The following is a 21,919-nucleotide window of genomic DNA, read 5'->3' as shown; positions in this document are numbered from 1 at the left end:
CCAATTTCATCGTTGCTGAGAGCACAGTTCCTGAAGATCAGCACCACTGATGCTTAGCAGAAGAATGAGGTTTCATTACCTGTGAACTACTTTCCTTATGGCTTGACTGGCCTGGATTTGGAATGGATTTAATTAGTGTGTAAATATCAGGTCGACTGTGGGAAATTGTGGGAACACCATAGTCAGGGAAAATGGATCAATCAATTTGCACGTGTGTGTGTGTGTGAGAGAGAGAGAGCAAGAGAGAAAGAGAAAGAGAATTTCATCTTACTGGGTACAACCCTAAAGTTTCAGAAAAAGTTAATTTGTGGTACATTGATATATTTTCTGTTTCTCAATTCAGAAGTCTCTTGTTGCTGACTTTCTAATTTAATTATCTCATCTCCTTACTCCTAATGGGCATGGACTCCAGACCAGATAGATATATAGGAAGGAGATGCAGGGAAATGGTTTTTTAAGTAGAAAAAAATAATTCTATATAGAAAACCTGCATTTGAGATACAAAATTTAAAATATGAATGTAAAGATAAACAACATATTTAAAGGAGGGCAAGAGAATGAAAATGACTCCTGTTAATGAAGGCTTCTGGTGTGAATCAGTATCTTGCTCACTAATTACACAGATAGCACAGGGGGACATCTTACCATCAAGTGAAATGTTTATTCATCAGAACTACAAAGGCAGGCCCTGAATTTGCAAATTTGTTTCATGCAAGCAGTGTAGAGCATCCTTGAAGTCACTGAGGCTCTACACAAGCCCCAAGATCTGTGCATACCATAGGTTGCAGAATCTGGGCCTTAGAGGTAGATTTGGGTTAATGAAGTCAAGCCTTTTATGGTAGGATTAGTATTTTATAATTTAATCTAATTAAATTTGAGTCTCCTTCTCAACCTGGCCTTCCATGACTGGAAATGCCTCTCCTCCACTCAAATTAGCTTTACATTTGTGAATAAAGAGACTGAATGTTGGGAGAATAGATATTTGTTATATACTCTATCTATAATATACAGTTTAGCTAAGAATGCTGAGTTCAGGAATACACAGACACTGAACATATTAAGGACTTTTCATTGTAGAAACTATTCTTGAATCATTCAGAGCATGACAATGTATGGTTTCTGCTTCATACCCCTACTTAAAAATAATCTTAGGCGAACATTTCAAAAATGGACATTGATTTTGAATGCTCCAGGTTTTGGGGTTTCAACCTAAAACACCTTGAGGTTACTTCTGAAAATGTTGCCCTTAATACTTAGAAAAGCGGATGGTATATTCTTTTGAAGCTACAAAAGTTACTTTTCATTATGTTTCTTCAGGTTTGGTTATCAGATTTTTCTTCTCAACATGGGTAAGCCTGGCATGCTACGCTAATAGATACACAAACATTGCATTCTAATCTGTTACATAAATCATTTTCTTTCTCTTTTTCTAATACAGTTCGATGTCTGTCCGCAGGTCAGGTTGCCCAGTAGGAAGCCATGCTTGGATATTAATAGCCATGTTTCAACTAGCCATGGATTTCACCATCTGTGAATCTGTAGCCCAAGGGCAAGAGTTTAGGCTCTTGAAAAAGCCTTCTCACTGGCATAGATTGTCCCATAGTTCTTTGTGGAGTTTTAAAAATGGACAGCGACTGAGGATTCCTGGCCCGTTTTGGAACCATGTTTCTTCTCATCCTGAACGATCTCGTGGGCAAATACAAACATATCATTCAAAAAGGCCACAAAAAGCCACAGACCAATTAGCAGGCCTTCTTTATAAAAGTGTGCAGTCCAAGCACTTCACTACTACAAAATCAGCCCCTTCTGTTGTAGATGGGAGCAGCAGGAATACAGACCAGCAGCCTCATTTGAAAAGGGGAAAAAGGCACCTCCGAGGAAGAAATTTTGATTACAGAGACAGCAGGCCCACCGTGGTGCCTGAAGTAATTGTATGGGGCCCAACAGGGGAAGAGGACTCCATAGAAACCAGTACGTTCCCTGGGAATTATGGCACCACCACAACTTCCACTTTACAAACCAGAACGACTACTGTGGCAACCACCACCACTACCACTTCCACGACTGTACAATCTAAGGGGTTCACAGCATCACCCGTGCCAGGGATTAAAGTACGCAAGAACAACCCTGGCAGGATTAGCACAACGGAACCGTACACCAGCCACAAGAACAATGGAAAAGAAGCCCATGCACCTAAGATACCGGGAGACACTTCAGGTATTTTCTGTCTGTTTATAGGTTTTGTTTTAACTATTGATCCAAGCCAAGTAAGAGCAAAGAACCTATCACAGAGGGCAGAGATGTGTCCTATATGATGGGCACCAATGAGGAGGCTGTAGTATGGGCCAATGCCACAATATAAACAGGTGCAGTGTGTGACGAAGGTTTCATATTGTGTTTGCTCTGCCAGGCTGCAATCATCATTAAGGAATAATTAAAGAGAACATTATAGTATAATGTCCAGGTTTCAAAACAGTTAAGCAATTTTCAGTTAGGGGAGTATGGGTGAGCAGCTTTGAATAAAATGGATACTGATCTGAGTTTTGATCTGAAATTCAGATCAAACCTTTTTTGTGATTTGTAAAACATTTGTATAATCTTTCTATTGTATTTCAATCTGCTTCTGCCTTCTTGGGTTCCCCCCAAAAAAATATTGCAGTATTTTTGGCCCTAACCAGAAACAGGAAGAACGGGAAATCTCCCAACAAGATTTGCAGCCTGGTTTTGCAAAATCATGAAGCATCCAGACTTTGGGGTATTTATCCAACAAAATATTTTTCTGTTCACATATTTCTTTCTAGTCTCCTTCATACAATATGTCACTAATCATATACACACTAGAGTTGCTAGCTCTGAACTGCAGACACAGATTTTATATGCAGCAAGCAAGTCTTCACAAATCCTGAAAAGTAACAATATAACAATGTATTTATGTGGCACATTGACACAGTCCAGTATGCAAACATACTTACATTTCAGCTTTGACAACGAGAGTTCTGTGGCACTTTAAAGACTAACAAATTTAATATTTTTAGACATAAGCTTTCGAGAGACTTCAGCTCTCTTCTTCAGATGTATTATACATGATATATACATCTGATAATGATAATGATAATACATCTGAAGAAGAGAGCTGAAGTCTCTCAAAAGGAAGAAGAGAGCTGAAGTCTCTCAAAAGCTTATGTCTAAAAATATTAAATTTGTTAGTCTTTAAAATGCCACAGAACTCTCGTTGTTTTTGCTGTATACAGACTAACACGGCTACCCCTCTGGAACATTTCAGCTTTGGTGACTGACGAGAAAACAATGAGTTTGGTTTTCATTATTCCCTCCCTAATTTAGATGTACAGAAGTATTCAGCAATGCCTGCTGAAGTCAGTCTCATAACTGTTTTCTCTCTTACTGTAGTACGTATTTCTCATGCAGACTGGACACAAAGGTTAATTTGGTGCATTTTGACCTGGGAGAATGCTGCTAAAGAAGTCACAAAACTTTTGTTTCAATGAGAGCGACCAATTCCTTTCATTTCTATTCAGGATTCCTCTCATTTGTTCTCCAAGAATATTTGTTGAGTGAGTTTGTGATTGCAAAAATGTTCTTAGTTAGAGAACGTGCTGTAGGTATCCATGTTGTTATATATTTGCATGGGTGTTGATGACAAATGTGCGATGACCATCTCAGAAGCTCTTTTTGGCCTCAGGAGTAGAAACAACTTCCCTTGACTTAGGTGATCAGACACACCGAGTTCTGAATGCAGAAACAGTCGCACTGAGCAACCCATAGGCTGAAACGAGTACCCACAGAACATTCCTCAAGTTATTCTGATTAATTCACATATGGGTAAAAAGTCTGCAAATATGCAAAAAACTCCATGAATAATTTCTTACTAGAGTAAGGGGATAAATCCTTCATTAAACTGTTCACTGTGACTAGTTCGTCCAGGGTAATTCAGGCTCACCAACAAAGTCTTCCATCTAGCCTCTGCCAGGCTTGTGAGCTTGCAGCATATCACTGATAAAGTTGGTTTATGATCAGACTGCAGTGTAAACATTAGTCTGAGATCTCAAATGCTTCCTGTTCTCCTCAGCATCATGTACAATATATGATATTAAAAATAGAACAACCCATCTGCACAGCACTTTGGATTATCTAGTGCCCCATAGGAAGCTAGTAATGGGGGCAGGCTGCGTGCATAGAGCATTGATAGTACTCAGTACTGGGGCAGAGACTTTTTTTTGTGTTTCCACAGCACTTAGCTAAAGGGGGTCCTGGTCTGTGATGCTTGGTGCTCTCTCAGTACAAGTAAATAATTTTAATAATAATAATTCAGGGGTTGTGTTACAGGCAGGTTCTTCTGTCGGGTAATAATGTTGCCAAAAATTGAGATGAATTTGGGGTTAAAAAAACCCGAACACCGGAGAAACAAATGAGAACTCTGATCCGTCATCTTTATGTAAGACATTTGCTAGTCGTGTCCAAGGAGTTTGCCTATTACCTCTATAAATCCACAAGCCATCCTCCTAATCATATTTAGTGCAGCACTCATTTACTTTAATATTTTCCACCGACACCATTTGCTGTGTGGATATGGATGAGAAAGCAGTTTTCCGACTATTCAAATTATATTTGTTTATTACTAACGTTAAACTGTGGGACAATATATGTAGCTTGGCAAATTAATTCATATTACATTGACTATGAGTAATCCAACAAGTCAGATGCTTATCTGAGAAAGAGTTGCAAGGTTTCATAATGCAGTCTTAATCCTGATTAATTTCTCTAATAAACCCTCTTCAGAAAAAAAAAGTTACTCCTAATTTCAAGAAGTTATTCGTATCTGTGTACACATCATTCGAAATGTCAGACTCAGCTGGCTCAGTGAGAGACAGAATATCAATCACACACTCTGTCAAGAAATCTAATCAGTTCACACGAAGAGATTTGATGAAATGCTAAGATTTATTCCCCCAAACCCATGTTGTTTTCAAAGCAGATAGCATCATCAAGTCCTATTGTTATTAGCAATACTTACATCTGTAGCTAATTACATTTCTACACATGCTTTTGAAATCAAATGGGTGCCTTCCACACATATTTGTACTGAGTAAATTCCTCCTTATTGTAATTACAAATGGTAGAGCGCTGTCAAAATATTACAGGGTATTGTTCAGCTGCTGGGATAGCAGAGGAATGAGTCAGAGGAGAGTCTCCCTCATCCTGGACAGATTACATAGGCTTTTTGTCTAAAATGTGACTCATCGTACTATTATTCCTGCAATGTCAGGGTTCATGAACTGTGTTGCCGCTCAGTGGTCCTGTATCTGGGACACAGCTCTGGTATCTTGGCACATTACCTAAGTCACAAGCTTGTATCTGAGTTGTTGCCTTCTCTGGTCTTTCTATCAGGTAGCCAATGTTATGATGCTTCCGAATTACTGTTTTGCCCAAGGTTTACTGAGTAGCTTGAAGATAATATTGGCAGTTTGGTAAGGATATCTAACAGATATATGTCACCATCCAGGGAAACATTGCAATGAGTTTCTACTTGACCTATCAAATGGCCACTGATAATTGTCACTGCAGAAACTGGCCTTCAACAGATTTCTCTCCTGCTCACTAAGATGACAGAGAAATGATCTCAATATATCCCCTAGAATGTAGGACTGGAATACTGATGTGGTGTTTTTATTTGCTTTTCTCACCCTTGTACTTTTCTTAGATTTGCTCTCTTCAGTACACTGACTTCAGCAGAGCCACTCGACAATGAATTTGCACTCTTGGATTGGCTCAGAAGTGCCCAAAGTGATTTTAGTGAAGTCTTAAATTTATATTGGTAATTCACCTCAGGAGGTTTAGTCTGCAAGTGTTGTCCACCATTAGACAGTAGTTGGAGCAGGCTCCTGGAAGCAGGATTCTTGCATTCTGTTCCTGGCTCGGGTGTTGACTTGGTCTGTGAAGTTGATGAAATAATTTAACCTCTATGTACTGCAATTTATCCATCCGCAAAATAGGTATAATAATACCTGCATCAGTGCAGTCTTGTGAGATCACTGGACAAAGTCCCCTACAGAAATGCTAATATTACCATCCAGAACTTGGTCAGATCTCCTTGCCCTGAAATCGATTGAAATCAGGCCGTTCTGAGCAATTCTCAGCACTTCCAGGGTTGGCCAGTCAGAAATCCTTATTTCTTGTGGTATCTTGAGTCCCACTCTCAGTACAGGCCCAAATTAGGAAGTACAGAGTTGTGCAAGCATAAAAATAAATAACCAAATTAACAGAACCTTTCCATATTTCAATAAAAGCTTGATTGGCTTGGCGTTTTGGGAAGAGGAAGAGATATCATTCCTGTTGTATCTACCTCTTGTAGCCCTGTCCCATCTCTTCCCCCGAGGCCCTGCCCTTACTCCGCCTCTTCCTGTGCGGCCCTGGGAAGGGAAGAGGAGAGGCCCGTGCTGTGGCGGGGCGCCCCACTACTCCAACAGGCCGTTAAGGCACACAGTCCCGACGCAGGGGGCTGCTCCATTGACTCTGGCCATTAGGCCGCATTGCCCCGACACGGGGCTGCTCCATTGACTCTGGCCATTAGGCCAATCCGCCCCGACAAGGGTGTCACGTTACTGACTTTGGCCATTAGGATTCACAGCCCTGACAAAGGGGTTGCGTTACTGACTACCCATTCAGCCATGCTGCCCCAGCGAGGAGGCCACGTCACTGACCCTGCCCATTTGGCCATGCCACCCCGACAAGGGGGCCGCGTTATAGACTCTGGCCTCTAGGTCACACTGCCCCGACAAGGGGGCGGGGGGGATGTTATTGACTCTAGCCGTTAGGAACACTGCCCCGACAAGGAGGTCGCCCTACAGATGCTAACCATTAGGCCATGCTGCCCGATGAGGAGGCCTCTTTACGGACTCTGGCTATTAGGTCACATGACCCTGATTACAGGGCAACCCTGCCAACTTGGATCACCCTGCTGCAGACCTGAAAGAGGACCAGACAGAGTAGGCATAAACCCATGGCCTTTTCCCCTCCTCCCCTGTGTATGTGACCCGATGCCCACGCCAGGGCAAAGCAGTCCCTGACACTCCCCAAGACTCTTATAAGTGCCACCCATGGCTGGCAGGGGAACCCAGGCCTGCCATCCACTCTGAGTTCCAGGCTTGGGTCCTAAAGTTAAGGTCTGCAGCTTCTCCAGCATCACTGTTGTTGCCCCTGGACTACTTCCCACCATGCTTCTCATTCTCCAGCCTTCCTAGTCAGACTCTCTCTATTAAGCCTTCTAGATAAACCCTTTTTCAGGGGTTCCTACCCCTTTCTTTCTTCTTATCTCAGGGAGACAGACTACAGGCTTCCTCCCTGCTAACTTCTGCATGGTTGCCAGACTCCTGGCTTGAAAGGAGCCCTGCCTGTACCCTCAGGTGAGCTTCCTTCTAATTAGCACCCCCTCCTCACAGCCTAAATCTTCCTCCATTTTGCAGCTTAACTGGTTGATTGGGCCAGCCTGGCCTCATTCAGCTCTCTCAGAGCCTGTGCGGGGAGCACACCCCATCCCAGGTGGACACAGAGCACTTTCTGAATATCAGACCCTTTTCAGTTATCTCAAGCTGGGCTCCCAAAACTTGAGGCACCTGAAATCAGTAGTCAGTTCTGTAAATGCAGGCCTAGAATTCTAGTTGTTTGGCAGTGGCATATGATGCATGTTATACAGTGGGACCATACAACATACTACACATCAGGAGACAAATCTAAGCATGTTCTAATTAAAAAAAACCCTTTGATCTTCATAGCTATTCATAGTTGGTTCTCTAGCTCAGATCAATCAAAACTCAAGGATGAAACTGCATGGACCTAGATGGAAAAGTGCTTTGTAATTTTGATTTTGGTACTGGAATTCGCTTATATGTTTTCAAGGATGTTCCTCCAGCTGCTTTGTCCTTGTCAGCATGATGCCTCTACATCATTTACCGTGTTCACCTACTGACAGTCACAAAGTTTTGCTGTGGTCTGACTGATGTGGCTCTTGCTGGGATGTTACCATTTGTGGGTGTTTCAACAGCTTCCTAATCTCAGTTTTACAATCCACCTCAGCTGTGAGAGCTAAACGTTGTTCTAATGAGAATCAAAAATGAAAGGGTGAGGTGCATATCCTGAGCCTTACATTTGCGGTTAGTCACCCAGGCTGAGTCCTGTTCCCCTCACCAAGCTGAGCATCCCTTCATCGAGCTGCAAAGCTGCTTGAGGCTACTGTAGACACATTATTCCTGAGGGCTCTGCAGGGGACAGTGATTCACAGAACGCTAGTGGGATCTGCAAAGGTCAACAGCCCTTCGTCCTGACCTGCCTCCACATAGCCTGTGATGAGAGAATCGAGCCCCAAACCAGCCTCCCACAATTCTCCCATCCTATACCAATCCCCTGAGGGCCTACATTCAGGTAGCGTTTCAAAGACGCCTGGGAGTTGAAATTCTCCAGCTGACTTTAGTCTTTTTAGCTTTTAACTCTCATTAGGGAGTTTCCTGACCGTCTGAGTTTTAATTAATTGACCTCTTTCACTGAATAAGTGAATACAATAAAATACTTTCACTGGCTAAAGGACTTTTCTGATCTTAGCCTGTCCACCCTAACTTGAATAATGTCTAAACTCGGAATATTCTTTTGTTTTCTTTATCCATATTTAACTATGCTGGCTGCCTCAGAGACTTTTTTTTTTTGGAAGCTTTCCACTCAGCTCTTTCTCACTTCCTAGGTTAAATCCTAATAAGGGCTTGCAGTATTTTAGGTTTTTTTTAAAACCAGTACAAACACAGAATAAAATAAAAACTTCCCCCAAGATGGTTCATGATTCAGGCCAGCGAGTGTTGGATCGATGTACAGTGGCGCACAAAAGGCTAAAATTTTAGCAGGGAATGAGGGAGGTAGAGAGTAAATATTTGATGGAAACTAATATACTGAGGGAAATGGATGAAATAAATAAGAGGATATAGGTAAATACATACACACAGCCTAGGCCATATCTTCCTCCAAACTCCAGTGATGGTTAAGGGATGTGAATTGTGATGGGGCATCCTCAGGGAAGGAAACCTAGGCAAAATAAATATTGCTCTAACATCTAATCGAAAAAAGAACCCTACAGAGATACTTATTAATTTCACCAGTTCAGCTTCCCATTGGGACACCAAATTATGGCCCAGGCCTTGGTGGTCTGCTCTTCCTGCTTACAGTGTGTGACAGATACCAAATATTGCTGTGCTGCAGCTGCATTAAATCAGAAGAAACATTATAGTAGTAGTAGGGTCTCCATGCATTCCTCGTCACTTCTGCTTGGAAAGGCAGCAACCAACTGTGTCATAGGGCACTTTTGTCAGGGCTTAATCTTTATAATGACATACGAAGGTAAGGCCATGGATTTTTCAAATTCTGCTGCTCTCTGCTATATGAGGCTGAGACAGTGGAAATACTCATACTTTGCTGGAAGTACCATATGGTTAGAAATTAAGACTATGCGACTTGTCTGTACTTTTTTGTCTGGTTCAGTGAACATTTACACAAATCATTGTCTTGTAGTCCTGTTACATTAGTGCTACAATAAGCGGAATGGATAAGAAAAGAGAATTTTGCTTTTAAGGGTGGAACACTTTTATTTTCTACAACAGACCCGAAAAGTAAAGGTTTATATAGTTTTCACTCCCTGAAAGATTCTGCTGAAGATAACCAAGTTTTGGCAATAGAGGGAGTGGATGTGAAAGGCTGTGGATAGTATCGCAGAGCTGCAAACAAATAATCAAACTCAGCTGCACTAAAACAAAATCTGTGTTCTGATCCTACCCAGTTTCACATGGTTTGAATATTATTTACCCATGAAAATGTCTTTCTTTCTCCCTCTATTTCTGTCACACACATAAACATGCACCCGAGCATACACACAGACACAAACACACACATAGATACTCATACTCATACATTGGAGTCAGTCCAGATTTAACCAGTGTAAGAGAGAGAAAAATTTGGCTCCCATACTTTTAAGGTTTATTATGAGATGACTTGTCTGTACAGATCTGATTAAAAAAAGTTATTGAATATCAAATGTTAATATTCTCTAGAAATGCTCTGAATGTACCAGATGACATTACATCATCCATAGAAGCACTTGCACACCTATAGTATGTTTTTCCTGCTCAGTGTATATTAGCAATAAAGGCCTTGGGAACCATCTTGGTGTTATTATTATTTTAAAGCAATGCAGGTGTTTGTTGAACATTAGCAGTAACCCTGCCAATGCACAAGATCAGCATATAGAAGATCATGGGGACCAGATTTTGGCTCCCATTTTAGCCCCTCTGGAACATTTGGTGTCATAAAGGGCAGTAAATTGCCTTAAAAAAATGGCCAAGCTTTGTCCTGGCAGAGCGGGGAGCCCTGTCTGCCTTAGCATTGACAAAGCCAGCTCTGTAGCACTGCTTCCCTCCAGGTGTGTCTGGGGCCAGAGTGCTGCTGCACCCCTAGAAGCCTTGACTGGCAAAATGACCCCATAGAGATTGTTACCAGCTGACATAGGGTACAGTAGCCCAGAGGCTGCTCTAATTTACCCATCAGGGACAAATCAGCCTTCGGAATCAAGGAAGTGAAAAGGTGGTATCCAGCCACCTTAGCCCATCTGTCCGCTTCTGATCCTGAACTGAGCAGGACTCAGCCAGACCCAGGTATTGAGGACAATATGTTGAATACATCCAGTAATCCAATATTAATTGTTTCCCCTTTTGTTCATAAAAAAAAAGTCTTTCTAGTCAATGAACATACTGCAGTAACGGAAACTGTGTGGAGCCGTGACATGTATTAATGCACCCTGGGACTAAATTAGTTTTGAGATGGTTAGTTCTGATTAAATACCTAGCATATTATTATGTCTGTGTATCGCTAACAATACATCATTGTTTCAAAATCCAGAGAATTGGGTGGGGACTTACTTGAGTGGGTATATAGTAAGTGAAGAAAGAATATATGACAGGAGTGAAATGGCTGCACCCATACCTGTTCATCTGCAGACTTTCATACTTTTCAAGAAGAATTATTCTATAGAAGTTATACTTCATTTTCTTTGCGTTAGATAGGCTGATATATGCGTAGACACCAGTTCTGCAAACACTTACTCAACTATAACCATCTGAGCCATCCAATGCTATTATTATTATTATTGTGCTCTCAAACTTTCCAGACTACTGTAATCTTTTCAGGAGTCTGATTTGTCTTGCATACCCAAGTTTTCACCTCACTTTAAAAATATTCACTTACAAAATCAGACATAAAAATACAAAAGTGTCACAGTAAACTGTTATTGAAAAATAGCTTACTTTCTAATTGTTACCATAAAATTATAAAATAAATCAATTGGAATATAAATATTGTACTTACATTCAATGTATGGTATATAGAGCAGTATAAACAAGTCATTGCCTGTATGAAATTGTAGTTTGTACTGACTTCGCTAGCGCTTTTTATGTAGCCTGTTGTGAAACTAGGCTAATATCTAGATGAGTTGGTGTACCCTCTGGAAGACCTCTGTGTACCCCCAGAGGTACACGTACTCCTGGCTGAGAACCACTGGTTTATATTGTGGTAATGCTTAGGCAACCAAGCCATCGACCAACATCCCATTGAGTTGGGCAGTATACAGACACAGAACAAAAAGATGGGCCCTGCCTCAGAGCGTTTGTGGGATTACTCATATTCATCAGTGTTTTCAGGATCAGGGCCAGAGATTTTAATGTATTAATTTTTATGTGGTCCAAGTCTCGGAGAGTCTCACTGTGCATGTAGAATGTGCACCGGTTGGTGAGTGCTGTGCTCATTCCCTTTGAACAGTGCCTCTCAGCATTTTCCAGACCAGACTCCCCCTCCCATCCTCTGCTTCAGTATGTTCATCCATTATCAGTAGTAATGAGGTGCATCTCTTGTCCTCTCAGTGTCATTTGTGCCATATACCGTTACCTTAGAGACCTCGAAGATTTGTGTAGAAGCCTGGATTCCCAGGGACAGAACAGGTAAAAATACTGCATTCAATATATGGTTTGTTTTTCTTTAGAAACCAACCCTCTTTGGCAAATATTCTGTTCCTTCCCTGCCTGACTCAATAGGGGAAACCAGAAAACAAGATTTATCTGTGAGCTGCTAGCTGCAAAGCAAGCTCTTAAAGTAAACTTGTGGAATAGAAAATAGTCTGCTGGTAAGTAGGAAAAAGATAGAAAAATATAAAAATAAAAAAGTATAAAAATAAAAAAATATATACATGACTAGAAAAGTAGTCGGGCGTAGTGGATTTAGTTGTGCCAGGCTTTTTGGAGTTTTGTTTTCCCATTGAGGCAAATAAAATCAGGTCTGTTTATCTGTGTGCAATCCCACTTTTTTTCTGTGTGGCATTCCAGGCATGTGTTCACCCAGGCATAGTTTATCGTTATGCTTTTCAAAACGAACTCCTCCCTTTTTTGGGGACTGTCATAATCATTTTACAATGGAGCGTATAAAGAAAGTAATCATTAAAATTCCATAACGCTGCCAGACACAAAGATTGTAACGGAGCTTTTAACTTAGGGCAGAAAGGATGGTTTCTGCGAAGTCTGGTGTCTTTTGCAAAATGCTGAATATCCTCTTTTATTAATGGTGAGGCTAAAAGAAAAAGAGAGGGGTTTTTTTTGAGTCTGGGCATGTCTGGCGCTCTCTGAGTTCTCTGAAGCTTTCTTTTTATTATGATTGGAATAAAGTAATTAAACCTGTAAGTGCTTTCTAAGGCATAAGGCGGCCTGGCAGAACGTGCAGTCTGCTGCTCCGAATGGCTATTTGAAATGAGTTCAGTGTCTCAGTCCCGCTCGTGATAAACAGGTGTCCACATCACAGCTGGCACTAATTCGCACACTTGTTGACTGTGTGTGGAAAGAGGTCAAGGATAGACTGGCCTCATCCTTCACCTGTCAGGTCTGCCTGTCCCCGTCTCTGTGATACGTGATACATCACCCCCCCAAAGGGGCTTTCTCCATCTTTGGAGGCACATCGTGAGGGAACCTTGTTTAGTGCTGCCCAGAGGGCTCCAGTCTCCAGGGCTGTCAGATGGAATCCAGAACCACACCCCGACACACCCAACATTCAATTCAGTAGGAATTTAAAATGAATACGTAAGAACAAAGAAACATTCTGCTGCCCCAATGAGAAATAACCCCCATCTTCAAAAAGTGGGTGCAGGAGGGGAGGTGCTGGATGAGCAATCAGATGGCACATGCAAAAGGCTTCAGAGGAATTAATTAAAGTTAAAATATGTTTCAAAGGAAACCCTGAGCAGTTGGAAGAGGAACTGCTTCTTTGATCCGCATTAGTAAGACATCATGATCTGCTGCAGACCTTGGAGCTCCAGGAGCATCAGAAAGGAGTGAAAGAAATGAGGTTAGGAAAAATTTACTGAGAGACAGTAAATTTTCCTCAAGATGTGGCTGGTTGAAATTGTATGAACATTGCAGATGGATTTTACAATGAGAGCGAATTACCAGTGCTTGCAATTCTCTGCTCCTTGGAGGCTGCGGTGAGGCAACTGCTGGATCATAGCCACACTCATGCAGAGCAAAGGGGCACCGATCTGTTGTGCAGGGGGCAAGTGAGACTCATAGCTCTACAGCTGTTGAAATGCCGTGACTATCTCTGCAGTGGTTCCTGAGGACAATCTCCTTTGGCAATGGTGATATTTCCTTTACCATATTCACGGCCGGCGTGGCTGCACTATGCCACAACAACGTGTCTCATCCCCGATCGGTTTGAAATTCAGCCCATCCGGGTTGCAGTGATTCACTCAAGTAGGCTAGGTTGGGCCACTACCTCTGAGATGTCAGTGAGGTCTGAGGCAGAGCTGCAGTGGGCCGTGAATATCAGCAAGCCCCATCAGACGAATGCTTTGGGAATTTTTGATGTGGAACCCACGTTCTACCACTCTACTGTAAACAAAGCTGTGGCACCTTGGGGTGACTGATTATTCATCACGGTGAGCTTCATCTTTTGAGGGGTGAGTCATCATTTCTAAGCCTTTCAGATCTCTTGTAGGATGATGTAACACAGCCTCTTTTAGACTCAGTAGGAGTACATGTTACAAATGGCGAGGAGGGAAGGGGACAAAGCATATTAAGGGGATCCAATAGTCTCACTGTAGAGTTCCAAAAATCCCTGACCTTTAGCCAGTCCTTCCTTTGAAAGTAAATTAGCTGCAGCTGAATAGTCACAGGCTGGCAGCCCTTTGCATTTAGCTGCAGTGCAGGTGGAGAGGGGAAGCTGCAGTGCGAGTTTGCTATCATGGCCTTACCAAAGTAGTTTGGCGCTGAACTGGGAGAGGACGCTGGCCATTCTTTTGAGGATGCCTTCTAGAAGGAGAAAAGTGGGACGGTCTACCAAATGGGGAATGTACTCGAACCTGCCCTAGACCGGGCAAAAATCCAGAGGGCCTAATAGATCCTTCTCAGCCCTGGTTTCTGTGCCTTGAGTTTCCGTCAGCTGTAGCATGTTTGCTGGGACCATCTAATGGAACTAGGAGATATGGCCAACCCAAACTCTGGCTTGTACTGGCAGAGATCCAAGGACAGACAGTAGGGAGGCCTGAGAGAGGGACAGAACATATAAGATAACCAGGCTGGGCCAGGTCTTTTGGTCTGGCTGCCACGGAAGAAGGCTGATCTGCCCACTACACTGCAGGGGTTGAGAGTGCAGGGGGCAGAACCAAGGGATTTACGGTTGGCTATGGACTTGCTGCTAGAAGAGCCGGTTGGTGTCCATGTTTCTGCTGAACTGCTTAGTGACCGGTTTTGTTCGCCATGTGTGTGATCCCAACTTTGACAGGCTGGGGTAAAGGCAGCTAGTGCTGGTAACCTGTCAGCTAGATGATACTTGTGGGGGAGGTCGACAGCTAGGGTGTTAGGTCATAGCAGCTAGCCTCAGAGGAGAAGAGTAAAGAGGTGATATTTTCTGGGCTGTGGTGTTTGAACCCTGGAAACAGGTAGTGATGGGAGTGTCTGTGCCCGGGGGTGAGGGAGCTCAGTTTGCAGCAGGTGGGTATAAATGGAATGATATACAGTAAAGGGGAAGCTGTCTCAGCTCAGGTGGGTAGATCTGTGTGGCTGTCATTTATAAGCTTGCAGCCTTTTGGCCATTAAACCTTAAACGTAAGTGTTTTATCTCCATTTGGGGTTTTGTGGGCTAAATGCAGGAACACACACGTCCCGTGCCTCCCACGCTGCTCAAGGGGACTGTGTGTGTTCCTGCTCATGTGGACAAACTGATCTGTGATCTCTGCCACACAAATGCCACCTACTGCTGCAACTGAATAGGCAGCTTCGCAAACGCACCTGGGTCAGATTAGCCTGGAAAGTCTCTGCCACTCCTGTCCCCCACTGCATCTCCAGGGTATATGAGTGGTAAGTCCCAGATCCTTGTCTGATGTAAATCAGCACAGCTTCATTCACTGCAGTGGAGCTATGCCAGTTGGCTGCCGCTGGGGGCTGGCCCTTCAAGCTCAACAAGCAGCAGTGCTTGTCACTTTTAATCTTCTTACCAGCTTGTTACTCCAGCTTCTTGCATTTGCCTCTGAACAGTCCATCAATACTGCAGCGGTGAGTTCATCAGACAGAAGAAAAGGAAAGAAAGACAAACTCTCTTAAGTGCTCACTGGGAAGTCTATTGATTTTGCAGGCTTATAATGGCTGCATTCTCTGCTGATTGAAACCTCAGTCCAAAGCCTAAAATAGCTTCTTACATGCTCAAGTTAACCGGAAATGAGCTGTGCTTTTATTAACTGGTCAGTCAGCTCATTTTCTTCCCTATTCACCTCGAGGCAGGCAAGGTTTTTAAGGGCACTTTTGTTCCAGTGCGAAGTGTTTGCATGCTTCCTGGTTTGGCAGGTGGGGCCTGACTCTCCAAACCCAGGCTCACAGGAGTGGTCCTACGGCTATGCTGGCTTGGCTGACTCTGACCCCAGGACCCCAGAGTTCAAACAGGCCTGAGCAGACATGTTGTCCCATCCTTTTAGCTACAGACCTTCACCCATTCTCCTCCGTAGTGCAGATTCCTGCCAGTTACCCTCCGCCCCACTGGGGATCCTCCCTCCTTTTCCTCTCCCTGCTAAAAATTGTCAGCACTCTGGGCATCCTCAGCTGTTCTCCCCTCCGCATACTCCACTGCACTTTTGAACTATGACATGCAAATGGCCATGGATTCCATGGAATTTAATTAGATGAAAGTCAATAAAGACAAGACAAGGGAAAAGCACCACACTTAGGAAAGAAAAATCAACTCAATAACTGGACAGGCAACGGTAATGCTGGAAAGGATGTGGGTTTATAGTGTATCACAAATTAAATGTGAGTCAGTGGTGTGATGCAGGTGCAAAAAAGGCTAATTTTCTGGGGCATATTAACAGGAATGTCATATGTAAGACCCGGGAGGTAATTGTCCCACTCCACTCAGCAGTGGTGAGGCTTCAGCTGAAGTCCTGTGTTGAGTTCCAAGTGCCACGTTTTAAGAAGGATGTGGACAAATTGGAGAGAGCCCCAAAGGAGAGCAACAGAAATGATAAAAAAGGTTTAGAAAACCTGGCCCTATGAAGAAAGGTTGCAAAAATTGAGCATGTTTGGTCTTGAGAAAAGAAGACTGAGGGGGAACCAGATTACAATCTTCAAATATGTTAAGGGTTGCTATGAAAAAAGAAGGTGATCAATTGTTCTCTGTGTCCACTGAAGAAAGGACAAGAAATAACAGGCTTAATGTGCACCATGGGATATTTAGATTAGACATTAGGAAAAGCTTTCTAACTCTAAGGGTAGTTAAGCTCTGGAACAGGCTTCCATGGGACGTAGTAGAATCCCCATCATTGTAGGTTTTTAAGAACAGGTTGGACCTGTCAGGGATGGTCCAGGTTTACTTGATCCTGCCACAACACGGGGCTGGGCTAGATGACCTCTCAAGATCTGCAGTTCTATGATTCTGTGGCGCTAAGCACAACAGACATTATCAGCAAGGGGACATAGTTACACTCACCAACAGAACCAGAACTTGACATATTTTGCCTGTATAATCTCTCAGCTGCAGCTTTGCATTCCTGTAGCTGGTAGGGGGAGGTGTTGTTTGGTTGGTGTTTTTTGCATTGCACTGTTTACAAGAAAAAGGAGGGCTGTGGTGTGTATATGGGAACGGTATGGGCCTGATCAAAAGTCAGTTGAAATTAGTTCACTTGAACAGGCCTTAGATGTGTCAGTAAAAGAGTAAGTGCGTGTATGTGAGAAAGAAGGCTGTTATAATTAATACATTCAATTTCTTTGCCTGTTTGAGCTGGCATCAGCATGCGCACTGTATGCCCATTGCCCAGTGGGAGAGGAGCTTGAGATGCTATTGACAAGCTATCCCTATTTTTTCTGAAGAAAGAAAAATAAAGAATCTATTTCTTCAGTTGCTGCTACTTCACAGTGCAGTAAAACAAGCCCCATTATTTACAAGGAGAGCTGGAAGGTCCCATATATATGAGAGCTACTCAGATTATCACATGCTCCAGCTCTTCCTAAATGAGGTGCATTTATGGTACTTTGCTCAGAGCTGGCTTGTTAGGACGACCTGTCTGATCTTTCCGCACCAGCCTGTGCCACATTCGGGTTCTCATGCCAATTAATTATCACAGCAAGGCAGCTGGAGGGCCTGCCTTATAACACCAGGGGAAACGGAGCTTTTGTGTATGTGTGAGGCATAAGAAATGCAATTGGCTTTTTTTTTATTCCTCCTGGAGGTTTCTCAAAAATTCTTTCTGAGGCAGTCTGTCACCTCCCCAGTTGATCTGGCTTTTCCCGGACGGAGATTGAGGAATTTGGAAAGACCTGGATCTGGATTCAGGGCAGTGTGAAATCAATGAATTTGAGGGCTGAACTGGTTTTGGCATGTGAAAAGTGAGATTTTTCCCAAGGTTGCCAGTGGTTATGTGTGCATGCCCACCCACGTGTGTATGTGAGAAAGAGAAAATGGAAACTCATCCATTTCATTTGAAGATGCACCTCATAGAATCATAGAATCATAGAATATTAGAGTTGGAAGGGACCTCAGGAGGTCATCTAGTCCAACACCCTGCTCAAAGCAGGACTAACCTCTGCTATATCATCCCAACCAGGGCTTTGTCAAGCCGCAGCTTAAAAACCTCTAAGGATGGAGATTCCACCACCTCCCTAGGTAACCCATTCCAGTGCTTCACCACCCTCCTAGTAAAAAACTTTTTCCTAATGTCCAACCTAGACCTCCCTCCCTGCAACTTGAGACCGTTGCTCCTTGTTCTGTCATCTGCCACCACCGAGAACAGCCTAGCCCCATCCTCCCTAGAACCCCCTTTCAGGTAGTTAAAGGCCGCTATCAAATCCCCCCTCACTCTTCTCTTTTGCAGACTAAACAAGCCCAGTTCCCTCAGCCTCTCCTCATAAGTCCTGTGCTCCAGCCCCCTAATCATTTTTGTTGCCCTCCGCTGGACTCTCTCCAACTTGTCCACATCCTTTTTGTATTGGGGGGCCCAAAACTGGACACAATATTCTAAATGCGGCCTCACCAATGCCGAATAGAGGGGAATAATCACTTCCCGTGACCTGCTGGCAATGCCCCTCCTAATGCAGCCCAATATGCCATTGGCCTTCTTGCCAACCAGGGCACACTGCTGACTCATATCCAGCTTTTTATCCACCGTTACCCCCAGGTCCTTTTCTGCAGAGCTGCTGCCCAGCTCGTCGGTCCCCAGTCTACAGCTGTGCATGGGATTCTTTCTTCCTAAGTGGAGGACTCTGCACTTTTCTTTGTTGAACCTCATTAGATTTCTTTTAGCCCAATCCTCCAGTTTGTTTAGGTCACTCTGTATCCTATCCCTACCTTGTTGATATTTGCTATAGCACAATAATCTATCTGTGACAATAAGCCGCAGCATTGTTGCGCTAAGTCTCCAGCATCTCCTTTCTTGGCAAAAGTCTCTCTAAACAACAGACGGATCCTTTCTCCTTTCACCTTCCAACCAACAATAAAAGGAAGCATCCAAGAACCTTGTTTTTAGTTTGCTGCATTCTCCTTAGTCTGCTTTTCCTTCAGTCAAGGCAAATCAAACTGCCAGCCTCGTGCTAGCCCACAATCTCTGTGCCCACCTGAGACACTGATTTACTGGTGAGATTGTTGGTCTGGCATAGACTGGGCTCACCCTAGGATCTAACTCCACCACTTAGCTAGCACGTGCCAACATCACACTTTTAGTCCCTAGACTAAAGTATACAAAAGGCCTACTCCTAATCAGACACTCACAGCTTCACCCCTGCAGCATGTTTGGTGCTGTCCCTGCCAGCTGCCATCATGGACTGGGCAGTTCTGGCACAGAAACTTGTTATTCACCTTGTCCTATTCTAGGGTTTCCCAGGCACTGCTGCCTCTCCCCCGACGCAAAGGGCATCACTGCAACAGTTAGCTCTAGCTAGCGTAGATCAAGTCAGGGTTGCCAATCCTCCAGGATGGTCCTGGAGTTGCCAGGAATTAAAGTTTGATCTTTAATTAAAAATTATGTCATGTGATGAAACCTCCAGGAACACATCCAGCCAAAATTGGCAACCCTGGGTAGAGTGAGAGCTAACAAGTCTGCGAAACAACACTCCAGCTACACCAAGTGATTCAAGTAGCCATAGATGAGTTGTTGAAAATCAGCTGCTGCATCCACGCTGCATTCACTAGCGCACTGGAACTTCAGTCCCCCCCAGCAGCTAGCTCCAATTTAAGGCATCATTTGACTCAAGCTGGAGGTTTGGGCTAGGGCAGCAAGCTAACAATACAGTAAAGACGTGATCTGAGGAACAAAAACTGCCAGCTAACAAGTCTCTTCTGCTCCTGACCCTGTTTTTGTTCTTGGGCTTTGTATTAACTCAGCATTGATTGGGTCTGGATGCCAAGTGCTGGGAACAAATTGCAAGGGGGACACAGTTCTGGGAAATCACTGCAAGGATCCATATGATAACATGAGCCATACTTCACACTTCCAGCAAGCCTATGGGGCTGGGTAGTCCTGTGCAGTCTGCCATTACCTCCCCAAATCTCCACTTTGGCAGCATGTTTCAGCACTAGCCCACAGAGCCTCTTCGGTCTAGAGCAAGGGGATGTTGGGAGACTGAGATATGAGTATTGGCACGACGTGAGGGGAGAAGAGGTGGGACATGGAAAGTCACTGAGTGTGTAAATCTGTTAAAGGAAAAACTTGGAGATCCCTGAGCTGTCTGTCACTTTTTTTCAGCTGCCATTACACAGGTGATGTTGGCATTTTTGTAGCAGAATCAGTTAGGATATGTCTACACTGCATTGTAAGCCTGGGTTCAGACTCAGGTTTGAGCCCAGCCCCCTCAGACCATTCACACACAAATCTGCTTGACCTGAGTGAGCAAGCACTTACAGCAGCTTATGTAATAATCCATCTATGAGCAGAATTACAAATTTTGGGAACCCAAATTGGGCAATTGCCTCTTGAGTAGTGAATTTTCTCTTGCACTGTAAAAATGAGATTTACAAAAGGTGCTCCCTGCAAAGACATTTAACATTAATACTGTGTGTGTGTGTGTGTGTGTGTGTGTGTGTATCTGAATACACACACACACAAACACCTGTTGTAATATATAATGCATATGAACTGTGTAGAACTCAAGGAATTTGAACTGGGGATGCCATGAGAGGATGTATATTTTAGCTCATTTACTCTCCTGGAAAACAAGTCTATTGTCAGTAAGTAATTAACCAAGAAACAATATGCTATTTACAGCAGAAATATCTTTGACAGTTTTTCCTGCTTGGTGTAATTTTTTGATGTCCGTGGAGTTACTCCTGATTTGCACCAGTGTAAGACAGAGGGGAATCAGGCCTAAACTGTTTTTAAAAATGAATGGTAACAGTGCTGGTGTTGTGGTCAAACTCCTGCTTGGGTAACCAAATTCTGCCAGCTTAACTTTCTGCCTGTGGTTTCATTTGGCTGTGGGATTCTTCTTTAGTTTCCATCCTAAATTACTGCTGTGCAGTGTTAAACAGGTGCTGCACTTCACCTTAGAAGTGGCTGCATTTCAGTGTTGGGGGAAGTGATTCTTGTATATAAAGTCTGTAAACTCTTACGGATGCTTCAGGAAGAAAGGCACTCTATACATGTTAAAATATTATTTGTTATCTCAACCCAAGATACTGCTGTTCACTTGAATCTGATGTGGCAGCAATAATGTGAACAGAATATGAGTTTTGGCTCTGTTATTTGCCTTGTGCTTAGTTTTCCTCCCAGTATTTATCTGTAAGAAAGAGCCTGTTTACAGAGTGAAAACTTGTATTCTGTTACTGCTAGTGCTAAGTGAAAGGTGCATGTTTATCTCCCATGAATACTGTAGAGACATGCAGCCATGCAGCGAAGGGAAAGAATATGTGCCATACATGGTACAATATGTTGTGTTGAATGCTACCTACTCCAAGAAAGCTCATGGAACACAATCTCATTTAAGCAGCTGTCAATGTTTCAACTTCTGGGCTGGCTCATTATCTAGGTAGCAAAACTAATCTGATTTTTGTTCATTTCTGTGCTCCTGTTACATAATTTTCCCTAAATCAAAGCATTAGTTTATGGGATCATGAAACATTAATTGATGGAAAGTATCTAAGATAACAATACAATAATACATTTCTATTTATACGGTGAGGCCCAAAGGGTTCACATTCATCTTGAGAAAATTAATATTATCGCCGTGTCATTTGTATCATTGGAGAGAACGGAGATATAAAACACTGAGTGTATAATTGTAATGCCTATTTCTTATATAGCAGTTTTCATCAATACGTCTCAAAGCGCTTCATAACCTTTAACACATTTATACTCACAATG

General features: G+C 43.2%; 1 protein-coding gene across 1 annotated transcript in view; it reads left to right on the top strand.

Moving 5' to 3' along the window:
* The first annotated feature begins 1,442 nt into the window (after positions 1 to 1,442).
* The window catches only part of AJAP1 (adherens junctions associated protein 1), a 63,526-nt gene continuing 43,049 nt past the window's right edge, over positions 1,443 to 21,919 (top strand). The window contains exon 1 of the mRNA XM_067567096.1: positions 1,443 to 2,217. Coding sequence (XP_067423197.1) covers positions 1,443 to 2,217 — 775 coding nt within the window. The remainder of the gene's footprint in view (positions 2,218 to 21,919) is intronic.

Source organism: Emydura macquarii, unplaced genomic scaffold (genome assembly GCF_026122565.2).
Source record: "Emydura macquarii macquarii isolate MOO-44397 ecotype Brisbane River unplaced genomic scaffold, CSIRO-AGI_Emac_v2 contig_2768, whole genome shotgun sequence".
NCBI classification, from domain to species: domain Eukaryota; kingdom Metazoa; phylum Chordata; order Testudines; family Chelidae; genus Emydura; species Emydura macquarii.
This window is presented reverse-complemented; position numbering and strand designations above follow the sequence as displayed.